Genomic DNA, 17894 nt, shown 5'->3' on the forward strand with positions numbered 1-17894 from the left:
TCAGTTTATTGAATTAAGCAATTCTGTTTTGTTTTCACTTTCAATAAATTCCCCACTTTTAGGAGCTTCTGGAGTGTTGAATTTCTCAGAATTTTTAACAGAATTCACATTTCCCAGGATAGGATTAGGCAGGAAATTATTAGAAACATTCAGTGCCTTAGGCGGACTGTCTAGGAACTGGCTGAACAGTGCCTTGTGGTCCAGCATATTGATGCATTTCTGACAATCTTTCAAATCAGGGTCTTCCTTGAAAGGAGATATCATCTGCTTAATAAAAGTACTTTGCTCAAAAGGCAAGAACTTCATTGCTTTTCTCTTGGCTGTATATGACCCTTCCTCATCTCTGGAGGTTAAAGGGCAGAACTTCAGAACAGGTTTCTGATGCAGTGTGTCATTACGATCTTAAAAGCGTCTGATTTTTAAGTGAAAATACTACACATGGCACCTATTGTGCTGTCCATCAGTGAGTAGATAGCTAGTTCACTGCAGTAAAGATGGATGAGAGATACACACTGACAGAAAACTTATCCTGTTCAGATTTTATTATTTCTAGTGAAAGCCAAGTAAACATTATTGTTGTAGTGTATGCAAACACCTTACTGCTCTGGAGTTGTTATTTTTTGTATTACACAGGCATATTTTTAGCATTTTGAGGTGCTTACTTTGGTCAGATACATTTACAATGACTCATAGCAGGATTTTGTAAATAGCATTACAATGCGCTAAAGAATCCTCAGCATATGTCAACATACTTTCCATAAAGTTCCTGTTTACTTAACAGGGTAAAGCTTAGCAAAAAAATAGAAATCAGCTTAGAAACATTTGGCAAATAAAGAACTAACTCCTCTTTTGAGTTCTACATAGTTACCAAAAGAAAAGCAATAAGAGTTACCTGATCTCAGTCAGCGGAGGTGCTACAATACGTAAACACTGGGTGAGCACAGGTTTGGGTCAAACCCTGATGCCCCCTCATTGAATAACCTGCTAATACTCATTGTCTAACCTCACATGTGAAGAATAACTCAGGGGAGATACCCGAGATCTGCCCATGGAATCACAACCTAGTTAGCAGCTTGTGGAGAGGAGGGGACAAAGTTAGAGTGGGCAGAAAATAATAGAAAACCCTTGCACTATTAATAATAATCTTAAAACATTCTGAATTGAAGAAATGGCATTTTAATTTATGTTCAGAATCTTAACTCACATACATACAAATTTCCTTAGCTTTCCACAACAAAGTAATTCATATAATTTACATTGATACAAAATAAAACAAATTACAGCTCATCAGAAACAATCACTGCATTAAGTAAATTGATCTGACAAACTATTTTTGCAGTATTATATATCTCTCTCATGGATCTTTTCATCATGTTTCCTCAAAGTTCTATAATTAAACATTTGAGTGTATATGCAAAATATTTTCAAGCAAATACTCTTCTTTGAGTAGAAAGAGAACAAAAAGCTGCTGTTCACCACCACAAATAAACATGTAAACACACAGGAAATTTAGCTTTATTTTTGCTATTTTTAATGAAAAAGAAAGCAGCATACACACAGCAACACTGTAAGGCCCGTATCGTAACAGAATGACTGGTAGTGATAAATTTAATGTCACTTTATTTTTTATATCGCTGATTTAAAGCATAAAAGAGTGACTTACATATATGACAAAATATGGCACTAGTCTGTGCTGTTGTGGTTTGAATGAATGTTACTAACTTTTTATCCCAGCCTCTTGCTTGAAGTCCACTCTCAGAAATGCTGGACCTGTGATTCCTGCACAGTGAGCTCCTAATTTCAATCATTTCATTGTGAATTTCATAAATTGAGACCCAAAGGCACAAGGCAGCAAATCTGCCAAAGGACACAGGTGAGGCGCAAATGGGCCCAGGCCATATTACACTGGAACATTTAACATGGCCCCAGGTATAAACTGTTTATTTTTAAACAAAATATTTCATACATGCCAACCTGGAAAACAAGCAGAAGCTGACCAACAGCTTCTATAATGCTGACACAGCTCTGAAAAAACTGACAGCTCAACAACAGCTGCGACATGTGAAGACAAAGAGTTAGACAGAGTCCAACGGGCCATGGGACTGTCATAACCTAAGCAACATTCAATTACTTTTACTGCAGTACACAAAAGCACAATTAGCAGCAGTGGTGATTTAGAAATTCATGAGGGGGATGTGAGTGCTGAAGGCATGAGAATTATTTTCTATGGGGGCATGCTCACCAGAACATTTTGATTTTTGACAACTGATTTGGTGCATTTATTGGAAGCTCTGTGCTTACTGCAATTTTGACTATGAATCTCAGTATAATTTTTTTAATTAAGTAAAACGCATTATCATACTAACCCCACTCCCAATCTTATTTTCAAACCCTGGCAATTCCACAAGTGCAGTGACAATAATTATCAAATAAAGCCAGTTAATGTATTCACATCAGGGAATATTCAACTTATACCAAAAAAGCAGCTGCAACCAATATTGAAAAAAATAAACTTCACATAAGACATTTTAGCAACTTATTTGTAACTTCCGTGGAGGCAAACACTAGATAAACAGACCTCTAGCTGGGACTCTAAGAAACCAAAGGGGAATTTTAACTCCCATGCCCGGCAGGAACGGTGCAGGCAGGGGGTTAAGATGGTGGGGCTATTCACGCCGCGTTCCCGCACCCCCCACCCCCTATATTTTTAATTAGCCTGAAATAAGGCAGGGACGATCGCCTGCCCCAAAGGATTGGGGGCCTAATTTAAGAGGCAAAGTCTCGTCCCAATGTGTCATCGCGACGTGCACGCCATTCTAACTATGGGACTGACTAAGGGCAAAACCGTCTCAAACCTACCGGCCAGAATCGTGGGGGCCCGGGTAAGTGTAACTTTTTAAAAAACTTCTAAAGGTTGCTTGTGGGCCAGGAGGAGCAGGGATACTCTTCCTGGCCCCACAAGGATACCTTGGACCTCCTCTTCCCCAAGCTTCCTGCTTATCCTCTATTTCGGACTTCCCTCATTCCTTACTCACCTTGCTGGCGACTGTTTCTGTCGGTCCCTGTTGGTGCCCTGACCCCCCCCACGAATTTTGACTCCCGCCCAGTGGCGGTGATGTAATTCCCGCTGGCTTCAGGAATTGTTAGTGAAGACAAAACTCCCGGGACTTGAGCTCTGTGGGGGCCAGATGGTACGCTTCTCGCTTTGGCCCCCGCACCGACGATTCCTGCCCCAAGTTAAAATCAGGGCTTAAGAGTTCATTTTAACTTTTTCTGACTGAAGTTTGTGGACAACAAATAATGGGAGAAAGTAAAATCTGACTGGTTCCAGCTCCGCCTTCCATCTATTTGGTTCTGAAAGGCTCCAGTCTCACCTTCTGAATTGTCTGATTGGTTCATACTGCCAATCTCCAATGCCTGTGAAAAAAGTTGATTTTCTTGTAAAGACTGACAAGTTGACAGATGAGTCAAAAAGCTGCTGTCTGCTTTAAAAACTGATGATTGGCATGTACAATATTTTCTCTAAGCATTGATAAGTGTTTTACTAGGACCCATAATTTTTTTGTTGTGTGAGACTAAGGAAGCTTTCATATATATCTATATAGTGCAAATTGGACAATCACTTTAAATATATGCAATTGTTTATTGTTACAAACAATTAAAAAAATTAGATCTAAAAAACTCAAACACAAGTTGTAAACAGAAGCAGAACAGATCAGTGAAATAAATTGTTCAACACACAAAATATCAAAAAGACAGAATAAAATCAATGGAATGAAAATCGGACGGATTCTATAAAGGGTGAGTGATTTGCTCCGCCAGATTACTGGCCCAGTGACAAAGGCTAAAATTCACCCCGATGTATCCAAAGTCAGACTCAGGCACTCCAGAACCAGAAAGATTACTGTAGCTACATGGTTATGCTTAAATATGAGAGTACTTAGTGAGTAAAGATTTGTTAAGAAGCTGCAGCAAAGATCAATAGGCAGTTTTTTACAAGTCAAAGCACAGTGATTGGCACACAGTAATTTTGTTTATCCTCCCCTTAACGTACCAATATTGACTATTAATAATGAGTTAGTGCCTCATTATGCAATAAAAGAAAAAATCCTCGGGTCCAAAATCAGACAATCTTGGTTAAATGACATTCCTGCTTTTGGCAATGTGACATCATTTCCTGGCAGAATTTAAACAGAGATACCAGTATTATTCATGGCTACATTGTTATATTCATGACAGCACTGTTAATGTTACAGTTCCTTTTTGCTGTTTCAGGATAGCGACAGCCTGTTCGTGAGTGACACCTTCCAAACTTTCTCCATTTACAGCTAAAATCTGATCTCCTCGTTTCAACCTGTTGTCATCTGCTGCTGCTCCCTGCAAAAGGACAACAATAACCAATTCAGTTGGATCCAAGTTCTTGGTAGTTTAGAACAGATTATTCTTTTTTTGTATATTTTAGTTTGCATCTCTGAACCAGCACATTTCAATCCTTTCAAAGGCCGTACTAAAATACAGCTCAGCATTCTGCAGTTGGTGTAACCCAATTACTTTGGGAGTGCCTCTTGCCAGCTGGCACGATTTGATCTCTTCTGCTGACGACTTCATGAGCACCCCCTGGTGGCTTACCATCCTTGTTTGAGATGATTTTTCGGTCATTTGTTTTTATGAACTTATTCAACAAATGCTATGATTCTTTATCGAAGATTACGAGATGCCACATAGCCAAAATGATTTTCATTTAAAAAAAACATGAGCTCTGCTGCTCTGATGATTTAATGGGTAAATGTACTGCCCAGTTTGTTACTGAGCTGTAAAGACCAGGGAAGTTCCCCAGTACAAACCATGATCTACGCAGAGCTAGCTGATCTAGGGTAGCAATTGAGGTGTTACAGTTGGACTCATAATCCCTAGATTAAACAGAGAAAAAAAGAATCAACTTTTGATTTCTACCCACTGACTCCATCCTCACTGACAACCAGTGTTGGTAAAGTTAGGACTTGAGTTCAGCTACATCCTGTCCACGATCAAATAGTTTTCTGACACTTGCTATCTACGCTTACACTTGAAAAATGACATATGGATCAGGTACTGGACAGTGTCCGTGGAACTACACCCCAGCAAGTGTAACATAGTCATGAGAACAGAGAAGAAAATTAGGAAAGGTCACGTGCATGCCTTTGTATGCAGCAAAATAATGTTCAATTTAATTTTATAGTCATTACATTCTCATGTGAAATATTTATTTAATTCACCACTGATGGCTTCTACTTGTTTCACATTTGTATCCGGTGTCATTACACCGGATTAGTGATACTAGATTTTCAGTATTATCTCCATTAGTGAAACACTTTGAAATGTTCTCGTAATCTAAAATGAAACCTCCTTTTAGGATTTTTTTTTTCTAAAAACAAAAATCTGTCTCCACCATTGAAATCAGAAGTTATTAAAAAAAAGCTATTGTACTAGGAACTGGATTTATCAAGCCTAAACTGACAAGAAAAAAGCCTCTTTTTGATGGCTATGTGAAGTAAGTTTAGGTAACCTCACCCAGTTTCTAGTAGTAATTGGCCCCTTGCAAAACAATTTCAGACTCAATTAGTGGTTTTGGTTAAAGAACACAAAAGGAGAGATGGCTTGAGAAGTCTCATAGTAACAATATTTTCACAGATCAGGTCACCCTGCAAAAATATTTTTATTGCGAATATAAACTATTCTGTAGTATTTTTTAAATAAGAACCTAACAACAAAGATAACTATTGCTGCCTTCTGATTCAATGTTTGAATACCAGCAAGGAAATTTATGAAGAATTACACAATTACCTTGGCAAACACTGTTTTAACATAGATTGGCAGATCTCCATGGGGGCTTCCATGTCCTCCAACAATACTGAACCCTAGTCCCTCTGGTCCTTTCTCCAAAGTTATGATTATATTCTGTGGAGGTCTGAATGATAAAAGTACATCTTATTCATAATGTTTATGCACACTGTACAACTTTTTATTGTTAGAGTGCTATGCACAGACTGAGAAATTACACATATGTTAACAAATTTAAAACAGGATCAAAACCTGGAAAATAATACATTATATTCACCACCAATTGAAAGCAAAATCTCAAAAATAGCCACTGGTAGATCTCCTGTGACATTGCTCAAAGTGAGTTGGAAGACATACTGTTTGAGAAGGAGGGGTATACCCTTCAATGTATAATATGTTATGTAATACAAGGGGACACTCTTGATAATCCAGCTTTTTTATGTATCATTTTGTGCCTTTCTTATTTTGGTTTTAATTTTAATATCACATTTTTTTGGATTATTTTTATGTTCAGATTTTGTTTCACAAGTTTTTGGCATTCAGATGAATTCAATTTACTTTTTAACTTCAAACTTTATCTCACTTGAGATTTTGCTGTTTGTATTACAAGCCATTTGACTTTTTAATGAAAAGTCTTTTAAAATTATTTTATTTTGCATATCTTTTATATCTCTGTTCCTTTTCTTATTATTGCTCTTACTATTTCACGACTATTTCCTGCTCTTATTCACTCACTGTTCCACTTGCAACACATTTTCCTGAATCCACATTTCACTCGCTCACTATCTCTTTCTCTCACACAAGCACACTCACACACACGATGTGGTAAGTAAGAGAACTGCACATATTCACCACCTTCAGCAAATACTTCTCATATTTCTTAATCAAAGTACCAGTTGCTCAAAAAAGCTTAGAATGGCCCTAATGGATACATAGGAAAGTAGGAGGTTAAACTATTGCATTAATAAAGCTTTCCATGCATCAAAAAACTTTAACTTTGATATATAATTCTTTAATGGAACAACATATTTTCATAGGATATGATTTGCGGAAGACAGAATTTTTGCATGCATGCAAAGCCATACCTAACTCCTATTTCTTAAGCATAGAATGTCAGACATACTTACAAGGCCTGAGATGGTTTGCCTCATACTTACTCAGGGTCTTCTGGCCGAATGTCGGATGGTGAGTTCAAGTTGGAACCAGTTGACATAGTTTCAAGCTGGCTTGCGATAGCAGTGATATTTGTGTCAGCTATAACCTGAAGACAAAGCAAAAAGGACTCGGGTTAGTTAAAAACAGGAAAAGATAAATGACTAGAAAGATGAGTGCATAGTGCCATCTATAGGAAACGTTCTATAGCTTAAAATAGGCCATCCTGGGCAACCAAACTAAAGTGGTAAGACACCTGACTCCGCGTCAGAAAATCATGACCTGGAGACCCAGGGCTACCTGCCACTGCTTGCTGTGAAAGAAGTTAAGAAAGACTTGAATTTATGAGCACCTTATCACGTATCTCAGTAACACTCAAAGTGCTTCACGTTTAATGATTACTTTGAAATGTATTGACAATTCTTAAATAGGAAAACGTGGCAGCTATTATACACACCGCAAGATCTCACAAGGAGTAATGAAATGAATGACAATTTAATCTGTTTTTGGTGGTGTTGATTATTTCATTTAAATGCTCTTGTATAATTATTAAGAATCTTAATTTAACAAAATGCCAATCCTATAGATGTAATAGGATGGAAAATCTCTTCATGTATACCGCAAGATGAAAAATAATTCAATACTCAAAGGCATTGTTCATACAATAAAATCGGTCACATTGTTGATAGATTGTTCCATTAAATTAAGTAACTGACATATATAAAACATTAGTGCAGGATTGAGCACCATGAATAGTGAACTCTTTCTAAGATGATTCCTTGGCAATTTATTTATGGGTAGACCAGCTCTTCTGTACAGCCCTGTACAATCCTGTTTAGCTTCTAAAGATGCTTTTACATTTATGGGTAGACTTTGAGTTTCCATTCCTGGCATAGAACTTTGCGCAACAGCAATGCATATCAGGAATTCAGGCATGGAAGTCAGGATGTCCTGCATGATCATCCATCTGTTAAAATTAATGAACAGAAAACTGTGCGGGGCACTTTGATCTCCATGTCTAAATTCCTGTCACTTGAAAATCTACACCAAAAGTATGAATTCATAAACTCTACCCTGTAGCATTTCTGCAGTTCTAATCACGGAACTCTGACATCTGTGCACAGGCTCTCCATGTTTAAATTGCCAAAATCGGCTCTCTTATTCTGACTACACAATCTTTGACCCAAGAAAATGTGGGTCTATGATTCTGTTGTCACGATAAGGGAGTCAATGTTGTCAATATGGATACAGGGAGCCAGCACGCTAACATTAGTTTTCTGTGAGCTGAACTACAGAATCAATACATGAGAAATGTCTTAAATTCCTCCTTGAAGCACATTTGCTTCTTCACATTGTGGCCAGTGACTGGCCTGTTTACACACTGATTGAAACCAGCCTCGTCATCTCTCCTGAGTACTTGTATTTTACAGCCCTATGTTACCCCAGTATCTCCCCAAATAGTTCAGCAAATGCTCTTTTCTAGCAGCAGAAGGGTCAGTAACCAGAGGGCACAGATTTAAGGTGATTGGCAAAAGAACCAGAGGCGACATGAGGAAACATTTTTTTTTTACGCAGAGTGTTGTTATGATCTGGAATGTACTGCCTGAAAGGGTGGTAGAAGCAGATGTAATAATAACTTTCAAAAGGGAATTGGATAAATACTTGGAGGGAAAAAATCTGCAGGGCTATGGGGAAAGAGCAGGGGAGTGGGGCTAATCGGATAGTTCTTTCAAAGAGCCGGCAAAGGCATAATGGGCCAAATGGCCTCCTGTGCTGTAACATACTATGATAACTAAAATGAATTTACCAGGAACTCTTTAATTTGGATTATTTTATTTAAGAGATGATCCCAAATTCCTAAAAAAATAAACTAACAACCTTGCTATTTCTAGTACTCAGATCTACACTAAAGTTCTCCTTTAAACAAAGATTTAAAAAGACTACAGATCTATCCAACTCTTCCATCAAGCTTTTAGTCACCCGTCCTAATATCTCTTTCTTTGGTTTGGTGTAGATTTTTGTTGGATTACACTTCTGTGAATTTTTTCCAAGTTAAAGGCCCTATGTAAATACAAGCCGCAGTTTTTGTTGTTGAATGAAACAGCTCATAATGCCAATGATATAGTCAAGGGGAAGTGATTTATTAGTTACCCAGATCCACTCAGAAATCAACACTTTCACTGCCTCCAGGACCTTTTATGTAAAATTGCAGAAACCGGGCAAGCAAATTGCATTGCATGCAATAAGTGTAGACGTTTGCGGTATTTGTTGTGGGGTTTCACCATACCAAATCACTTGTCCTACTTACAGCTAACAGGTTCCATGGTTATTTGATGAGGTAAGCATATATTAATTATGGAAATATTTGCTAACACCTATTAGCTGTTTCATCAATATCCTTTATTCTTATGCCTGCACCTACTACATTAGCATAATACATGCCCATTCCCCTCACACACCATATTTGTAACCTATCTAAATAAAACTGGAACTAATATCATATTTGGGGCAGCTTCACCCACGACTGCTGTCCAATGATAACTGGGCTGAAGCTACTAGAACATTTTAAACAGTGATTTTTAATGGCGTTGTGTGAGTGAGATTGTCACAATCTCTAAACGGTGAGTTTTAAAACCCTGAGCAAGAGAGATATTCCAACTCTGATCTCCATATTTGGCTTCAAACCAGTCTCAGATGTTGTGTATTTAATCATGAATGAGTGAAAATTTCCTCAAACTGAACATCAGGAAGACCAAAGCCATAATTGTTTGCTCCCTTGCCACTAACTCCATCTCCCTCCTCAGCCACTTGCTCAGGCACAAGCATTTATATAGCATCTTAGAGGCACAAAATGCCTTAAGGTGCTTTACAGAGGGGTAAAAGAAATTAAATAAAAAGAACAGAAGCTGAGCCATGGTGGGAGAGTTGGAGAGGTGATCAAATGGTAGGTCAAAAAGAATGACTTTAAAGGTGGAGAGAGAAATGGAGAGGTGGAAGGGTTTAGGAGGAATCTCCAAATAGGACTGAGGTAGCTGAAGGCTCATCCACTAATGAGGTGAAGGAAGGACAGGATGACAAAAGGCCAGAGTTGGACCAAAGGGTGCAGGAGGGGATATATGGCTGGAGGAAGTTGCAGAGATCGGCTGGGACAAGGATGTGGAGGGAATTTAAATTCAACAGACAGGTGATGGATGAGTGGGATTTAATGCCGGTCAGGGTATGTGTTGATTTTTGGACAAGTTGAAGTTTATGGAGCATTGAGAATTGGAGGAAGGCAAGCAGAGCATTGGAGAAATTGAGTTTAGAGGTTACCAAAATGTGGATAAGGGTTTCAGTGGCGGTGGGGCTAAGATGAGGGCAAAAGTGGGCAATTTTGCAAGATGGCACTAAGCTGTTTTGGTGATGGATAAGTTGTGGGGTTTGAACACGACATCAAAGTTTTGCCCTGTCTAGTTCAGGCTGAGCAAGTGGAGGAGGGAACGAGTCAGAAGCAGAGTTTATAGCAAGTACTGAAAACAATGGCTTTGGTCTTCCTGAATTAATATCAGCTTTTTCGCAGGATTCATGTACTATATCTTGTGCAGTTTTTAAAAATTACAAAATTATACCACAGTATTTGCAAAATATGAAAATCAAATATTAACACAAATTTGATACTGTGACAGAATCAAGTAAATGCAATTAACATTGAAGGGGTTAACTGAGAAATTTTGATTTTTTTTTTTGCTTTCTTTAGTTTTGCTTTCTGAAATATGAATCTCAAGGGACTGGCTATGCAATAGACAGCAGAGAAAAAATTAGTATGTAAAGGGTAAAAATGCATCCCAATGTGTGAAGCAGTCCCTATTAGCAGATTTGTTGTGGTTTGTACACAACAGTCAACAAACACCACCAGCCTTTCCTTATCTCATTACTACACCTGCTATACAAACAGATTAAATCATGCAATGAGCAAGCAATCCTGCAGACACTGGGTTTAGAGGGTGGTAATTGCTCCCTAGAGACCCTAATCTTTAGTTAACAAACAGCATTTTTAAACTCTTTTAACATCCTATTGAAGACAGGCAGATAATCAACCTACATTCTTGTCATTTGCATGAATGAATGCAATTATCTGACCCTCTGGTTTAGGATATGGCTAAAAAGCTGATAACAAATACATGTCGTTAACTAATGACAAGCTACTGTGGATTATCTATGCAATACATACACTTCAGAACAATTGTAGAAAATGTTTAAATGCTGCATAAACACTCCTGATTAAAGTCCTGTAAAACATAAGACTAGCTTTGCACTAAAGACCTGCAAAAACATTACATTTAGGTTTCTCTGCAGCTTTGTTCATGTAACCTTATAGTAGTACTCTGACATCACTGGGCTCCTTCTTCACCAGGAGTTTCAGTAATGTGCTAAATATATGTTTTTCCCACTACACTTTTTCTTCCTCATTAAGCAATGTTAAGGGTGTTACACTGTGGATATCAGTTTGAAACTAGTCCCAGCTTAGAGCAACGTGAAGCTGGCAAACCACTCGGTAGCAAGGGAAAAGAAAGTTTTATGCATGTATGATTACACATAAACGTAAAAGCTCTGCTTAGTGCTGTCAAAATACTGGCTGAAGTTTAATGCCAGTTGGCTCTTTGGTAACAGTGGCAGTGTTCGGCTGGGTGATACACTGGTAGTACTGAGGAGAACAACATAGAAGCAGTGGAAAGGAGATGTTCTTCACAAAGAGTGATCAAAATATAAATGACCTTGTGATGGGAGGTATACAGACTTTTTGGATGAGATGAGCTGAATACCATTTCCCATCTGCATCTATCTTCCACCTCTCCCTCCACTTCCTCTCTCCTACCCTTTCCCTCTCCTCCTATTCCCTTTCCGACCTCCTCCACCCTGGCCCCCTCCTCTTTCCGCCTCCTCCATCTCCATCTTCCTCCACTCCATCTCCCTCTCCTCTCCTCTCTCCCTTTACCATTCCTCGCGCTCTCTTTCCTCTCCCTTTCCTCGTCCCTTCCTCTCCATCTTCCCTCTCTCCATAGCAGGTGCTTTAGAGAGGGTGGATCTTTTTGGAACAGAGGAGTATTCTCTAGTCAATGCTACTACAGCAGCCTGGAGGGAGGTGACAGAGAGTTATTACTGTCCAAGCTGTGGCCCGAACCTGGGAGCAGGTGAGGGAAGAACTTTTCTGAGCTATGCAAGGTTGCCAAGATAAGTATGCTCAATTTGCATAATGTAACTCTGTTAATTTATAAGGAACCTTAATAGCTCTTCAATGGAAGCTAGATGCAACATCACAAAGAGGCAATGCCCTGCTCTCCAGCAACTGCTCATCTGCTTTTCCAATGTACAGGCATACCCGTGGTTTATCAGAGCACTCTGCATCGCTGTCACTAAAATACATTTCCTTTGTGGCCCATGAAATATAGCAAATAACAAACACCAAGTAGCTGCTCACACAAGGTATCTGCACGCTGACACACTCATCATAAAGTGGCTGCTTGTTTGGGCATTTGGGTTAAACACATCTCTCATAATTCTTATTCCAACATCTGTCCCTGTTCTATCTGCTCACAGGAGAATGGCACATCTTGATTGCTTCAAAGAAAGTTGTGGTCCTGGACTCCTTATGAGGAGAGGGTCCTGAAGATTCTGGGTATGGAGGCAATAGAAGGAATAAGGGAGGGTGAGGTTACAGGCCTTCCCTGAGCTCATGGCTAGTATCATTTTTACCGTTATTATTTCTCTCTTTAATTGTTCACTCATGTACTCCCTCACACAAACACACACCGCAGCATTCCAGTCAAACACATTATAATGTTTTGCCATGTGAAGCTCTGTTTCAAGGGCATCTTAATGTAAACATAATCAAATATGTTGTATTTAAGAGGAAGCAGTGTCAGAACTCAATGTGCAGTCTCACAGTGCTTAGTGTCACTCAGTCCTACAGTGAAAGCACCATCCCAGATACAGTCACTCCCCATTTTGGAGGGGGGAGAGGTAGTCAATTAGTTATTTTCAGAAGACTAGGTAAAACATACAGCACACATGGGGAGGAACAAGTACAGGTGGAATTGCAAGAGAAGCAACCTGGTAGCTGGAGGATCAGCTTGATGCAGCAGTTGTTGAGCCCAAGGATTCAGGCTTCACATGGCTTGTGCAGTTTGACAGCTCACATGCAGTCATTGGAGAGCCTGTCTCGTGCTTTGGGGCATCTATGGGGCTGCCCACAATCCACACTTGTGCAGTGCTGTAATGCACTGTACCAAACTGCAATGGGCTTCTCCTTGGCTGAATCCAAAGCTCAGGCATAGTTTTGATCACAAATTTTATGATTAAGGCTCTGCAGACCTTGGATTCCAACCCACAGCAGTTCATTTTGTCTGGATTCACTATGCTGGCGAATCAGATTGATACAGCCATAATGCAGGGCTTTAACAACCTCATTGCTCCCATGCAGATTTTTGGAATTGCTGAATGAGTGCACAGCCCTGTACTCGCTGGAACTTGCACCGATGAAGATGGCGTCTCTAACTGTGATGCTGTATCTGAAACAGCCAGCAGTCCCACTCAAATGTGCCATAGGCCCAGGCAGCCACTGCATCAATATTCATGGTGCATTTCCTTGCAGGGCCATTTGCACTCGCAGCACAAGGAAGTACTGGGCCAGCTCCAATCTTGCAAGCAGACATCGACACACAAATAGTCAACCAACACACTTCTTCCTCCCATTGTAGCAGTAGAAGACACACAACATACAATGTTACAAAAGGGAAGCACTGGAGTTAAATACACTGAACACTCCTGTACTATACATAGTTTGTATAAATGGGATTTGGGATTATTCATACTCTACTGTGTCCTGAGAATTCTTTTGTCATGAGGTAGATTCAGATTGTTAGTGAGGAATGTTGTGTTCAGATGTCTTGCTTTATGCTCAGGGCAATGGGGGAATACTTTAAGTGGCTAGGGCACTGACCACATGTGGAACTGACTGTTCATGCAGTTAGGTGAAAATATCTGCTATGAGACACAACCTTATCACTGGGGCTGATCAGCTGCTTGTTTGGGCAGACATGTCTTCTGGCTCTTGGTTGGGGTTATCTTCTATAAATGGTTGCTCCTGCATTTTTTCTGCAGCCTGCTCCATGGTAAAGCCCCATTAGATGGTGAAGTTGTGTATAAAGCAGGCGGCTACAATAATTTTGGATCTTTTTGTCAGGCTCTACTGCAGCACCCCCTTTGATCAATTTAAGCATCTAAACCTCTGTTTCAAGATGCTTGACTCAGACCCTGGTGTTTCATTGCATTGCTCTTCCCATCTTGTTTTAAAGTGCCTCAATTTGTTGAGCTGCCACTACTGCAGTGGGTAGCCTTGGTGCCTAGCAACCATCCATCCAGTCTCTCTAGTCCTTCAAATAATGGTGGAACCATGGATTACATAAAATAAAGGAATCATTGTAACTGCCAGGGTAAGCAGTATTAATGGGCATGATTCAGTACCTATGGTCAGAAACAATGTGCACACTGATGGAATGGAACTTCTTTCTATTCATGAAAGGGTTGACATTGTGGGTAGGAACCCATACGGCCACATGAATGCCATTGATAATGTCCTGCAGTTTGAGGTATCCAGCCAGACGAAGTGTAGAACTCTATCCTGTCAATTCATCAACTTTTCCATGAAGAAGTTGATGAATTGAGATACCTGGGAAAACAAAGCAGCTGTGGCCTTCAGATTGGGTGATTTGACAGATGTCTCCCACTGTTGCTTGGAACAATCCCGTTGCATAAAAATACATGGTTATTGTTACCTTGACTGCATCTGCAAAGCCGTTCCTGTTGTTGAAGGTTGCAGGTTTGGCTGCAGGAACATGTCATGTTCTGTGGCAGCCTCTTTGCTGTTCAGACACTGTGGGCTCGATGTTAGCAGGGCTGCGGGTTTGCGGCGGGGGGGCTATTGGGCACGTGGGTAACACGCCCGGTGAAATTAGTCAGCCCCGCACGCGATCGCAGCCTAATTGGATCCATTTACGTGATCTTCCGGGTTCCCCACTGCTGATCTGCGCGTCGGGCGGGCTGCGCATGCACAGTAAGCTCTGTCAGCTGGAGGAGCTCTATTTAAAGGGGCAGTCCTCCACTGACAGATGCTGCAACAAATAGAAAAAATTACAGCATGGAGCAGCCCAAGGGGAAGGCTGCTCCCAGTTTAATGATGCCTCACTCCAAGTATCATTAGATGGGGTGAGGAGGAGGGGGAGGACAGAGATCTTCCCCCCGGCGGGCGGGAGGAAGCGGCCTGCCTCTGCCACCAGGAAGGCCTGGCTCGAGGTGGCAGAGGAGGTCACCAGCACCACCAACATATTGCCCACCTGCCAACAGTGCAGGAGGCGCTCCAATGACCTCAGTAGGTCAGCCAAAGTGAGTACACTTACTCATTCCCCTACACTCCATCTGCCACATCACCGCCCCCACCCCACACCTCCTTCTGCACTGCCAACACTACTCTGTCACATCACCCCTTATACCCACTCAAACCTCATCCTCATCTTACCTGAACTTACTCACCTCGCCAGTACTCATCCCGCCACTACCACTCAACCCAATCCTCATACAATCTCATGGCTCTATCTCATACTCACCCTCTCGTGCATCTCTTTCACGGTCAGCCTCACTCAACCTGCCACTACCTGTGCTGCAGCCACAGGGCATGCATCACATATGTGCAGTAGGCAGCGTAAGGCAAACGTGTCGTGAGCATGAAGGGGATGCACAAGGGTGTTTGAGGGTTTGTCATGGTTTTTACTTAAATTGAATTTCTGACCAACTCACATTACATATTATATTGGCACCACTACTGCCACGTCTTTGCGAATCTTGTCTGGTTTGTGCAATAATGCCCTTTCCTGAGGATCACTATGAAGACCCATAACTGATGCCACTCATTGTGTCACTGCAGAGTGGGTGTAGGTGTATTTGCAGGGCTCTTTTGTGCAGACGACTGAGAGACGTCGGCGATGTCCCCGGTGGCACCCTGGAAGGATGCGGATGAGAAGTTGTTGAGGGCAGTGGTGACTTTGACAGCGACAGGTAAGAAGATGGTGCTCGGGCCAACCGGGAGCAGCTCGGCATGAAGGAGGCTGCAGATGTCCACGACTACATGTCGAGTGACTCTGAGCCTCCGTGTGCACTGCTGCTCAGAGAGGTCCAGGAAGCTGAGCCTCGGTCTGTGGACCCTGTGGCGAGGGTAGTGCCCTCTGCGACGCATCTCTCTCTGCGGTTGCCCTCCCTCCTGCTGTACAGGTGGATGTGTCACAGCACTCTGTTGTGGAGCTCCACGTGTCAGAGGTGGACGGCGAGACTGGTGATGCTGTTCGCCCTCCGAGGAGGTCATGACTGCAGCTACGGCGGCCCCCATCCGGAAGATGTACATCTGAGGGGGTCCGCAAGGTAGGTAAGTATGTCCTCACACCGGGGTTGCGGTTCCAGGTTGGTGAATTTTCTTGTTAGGAGGAGGGTGATGGAGGCCAAACTTTGTCCAATGTGACGGAGTGGCCACCTGTCGAATGCACCTTTGCAGCTGCCACAGGCTGCTGGCTGCAACACCTCCGTTTGAACTGGGAGTGTTTCCCCCAGTATGGGAAACAGTCTCAGTTCAGTGTAAAATCCCACCCCTCCTAATAAAACAGCTCAATCAGGTCTGTAAACGACCTGAACGAGCAACATAAATACTTTCAAGTGGCATCCCGCTGGCTTTAATTGCCTGCGGGATTCCCACCTGCGGGGGCTGCGTGCGCACGCCGGCGCGTCAGTGGGGAACCCAGAAGTGGGCGGTTTGGAGCCGGGCTCCGGTCCCGCTCCGGGATTCCCCGATTTTCAGAGCCCCCCCGCCAGGAACGCACCCGATAGCGGGTGCTAAAATGATGCCCTTTAAATGCATTAGGGATGTCCCCTAATTAACATAAAATTCCAGGCCTAATAAGCCTAATGCAGAACAGGTGCACAAGATATAAACTTCTGGGTCATATTATCATGTGCACTGTGCATCGAACACTGAGAAAGCCTCAGTGCCCAAAAAAGCAGAGAACCAGTGCCTGATGCGAAGCAGCGCTACAGATGCAGAAGGTTGCATTATGCACACCTAAGGAGTCTCCAACAATTAGAAAGAGAAAGTGTAGTGCCGACCATACATACCAGCAAGGCACAGATTCGATCCCTGGTTAGTATTGAGTTAGCTGATCTTAACCAGGGTGGCAGTATTGGTGTTATAATTGGCCTCAGTGATCCTGGGCTAGAAAGGGATGAATAAAATCAGCCACTGTTGTCATTTTACAAGTGGTCTTCCAGTAACTCCTACTAAAAGTGCACGTGTCAGAAAATTTGAGTGAAAACAGAGCCAGGCACAATCTAATGCTTCTCTTGAAAGATAGCCCACTAACACTCACTGTTAAAGTTCACAAATGAAGAATACATGGATGAGATCCTGGAAGGTACCCAGAAGCTATGGAACCAGTAAACTACTAAAAAAAAGTGTCTTCATTACAGAAAGGCAAAATTTGGATGGATGAGGGTGGGAAGGAATCGAAAGTCCATCATATGTGAAATCCCATGTATGGTTGTAAAGACACTCAGTCAATGGCACTTTCCATAATCTCAATTTACTTGGTGTAGGCTTTACTGGGAGGACACAAACATTAAAACGCAGATTTAAGTGGCAGTATAATTTGTTTGTTTTTGTAGGAGCTCCATAATTGCATTTGCCATTGTTTCCGCTACAAAATCGCATATGCACCAGAAAAATGTCCGGTGGACAGTAACATTAATTTATATTACAAAGTTAATAAATTTAACCCAATATATGTTTGTATTGCCTATACAATATTATAACAGGTAATATTACAATACTACCTGTTGTGATATAT

The 17894-nt window shown here is 41.4% G+C and overlaps 1 protein-coding gene across 4 annotated transcripts in view; it reads right to left on the bottom strand.

Annotated features, from left to right (window-relative positions):
* Positions 1 to 1153: 1153 nt before the first annotated feature.
* Positions 1154 to 17894, bottom strand: part of patj (PATJ crumbs cell polarity complex component) — a 355365-nt gene continuing 338624 nt past the window's right edge. For all 4 annotated transcript variants that reach the window (XM_067990267.1, XM_067990266.1, XM_067990265.1 and 1 more), the window contains 3 exons: positions 6978 to 7081; positions 5824 to 5947; positions 1154 to 4377 (listed from right to left, as the gene is read on the bottom strand). In XM_067990267.1, the coding sequence (XP_067846368.1) occupies positions 4231 to 4377; positions 5824 to 5947; positions 6978 to 7081 (375 nt within the window). In that variant the 3' untranslated portion in view covers positions 1154 to 4230. The remainder of the gene's footprint in view (positions 4378 to 5823; positions 5948 to 6977; positions 7082 to 17894) is intronic.

Source organism: Heptranchias perlo, chromosome 9 (assembly GCF_035084215.1).
Source record: "Heptranchias perlo isolate sHepPer1 chromosome 9, sHepPer1.hap1, whole genome shotgun sequence".
NCBI lineage: Eukaryota > Metazoa > Chordata > Chondrichthyes > Hexanchiformes > Hexanchidae > Heptranchias > Heptranchias perlo.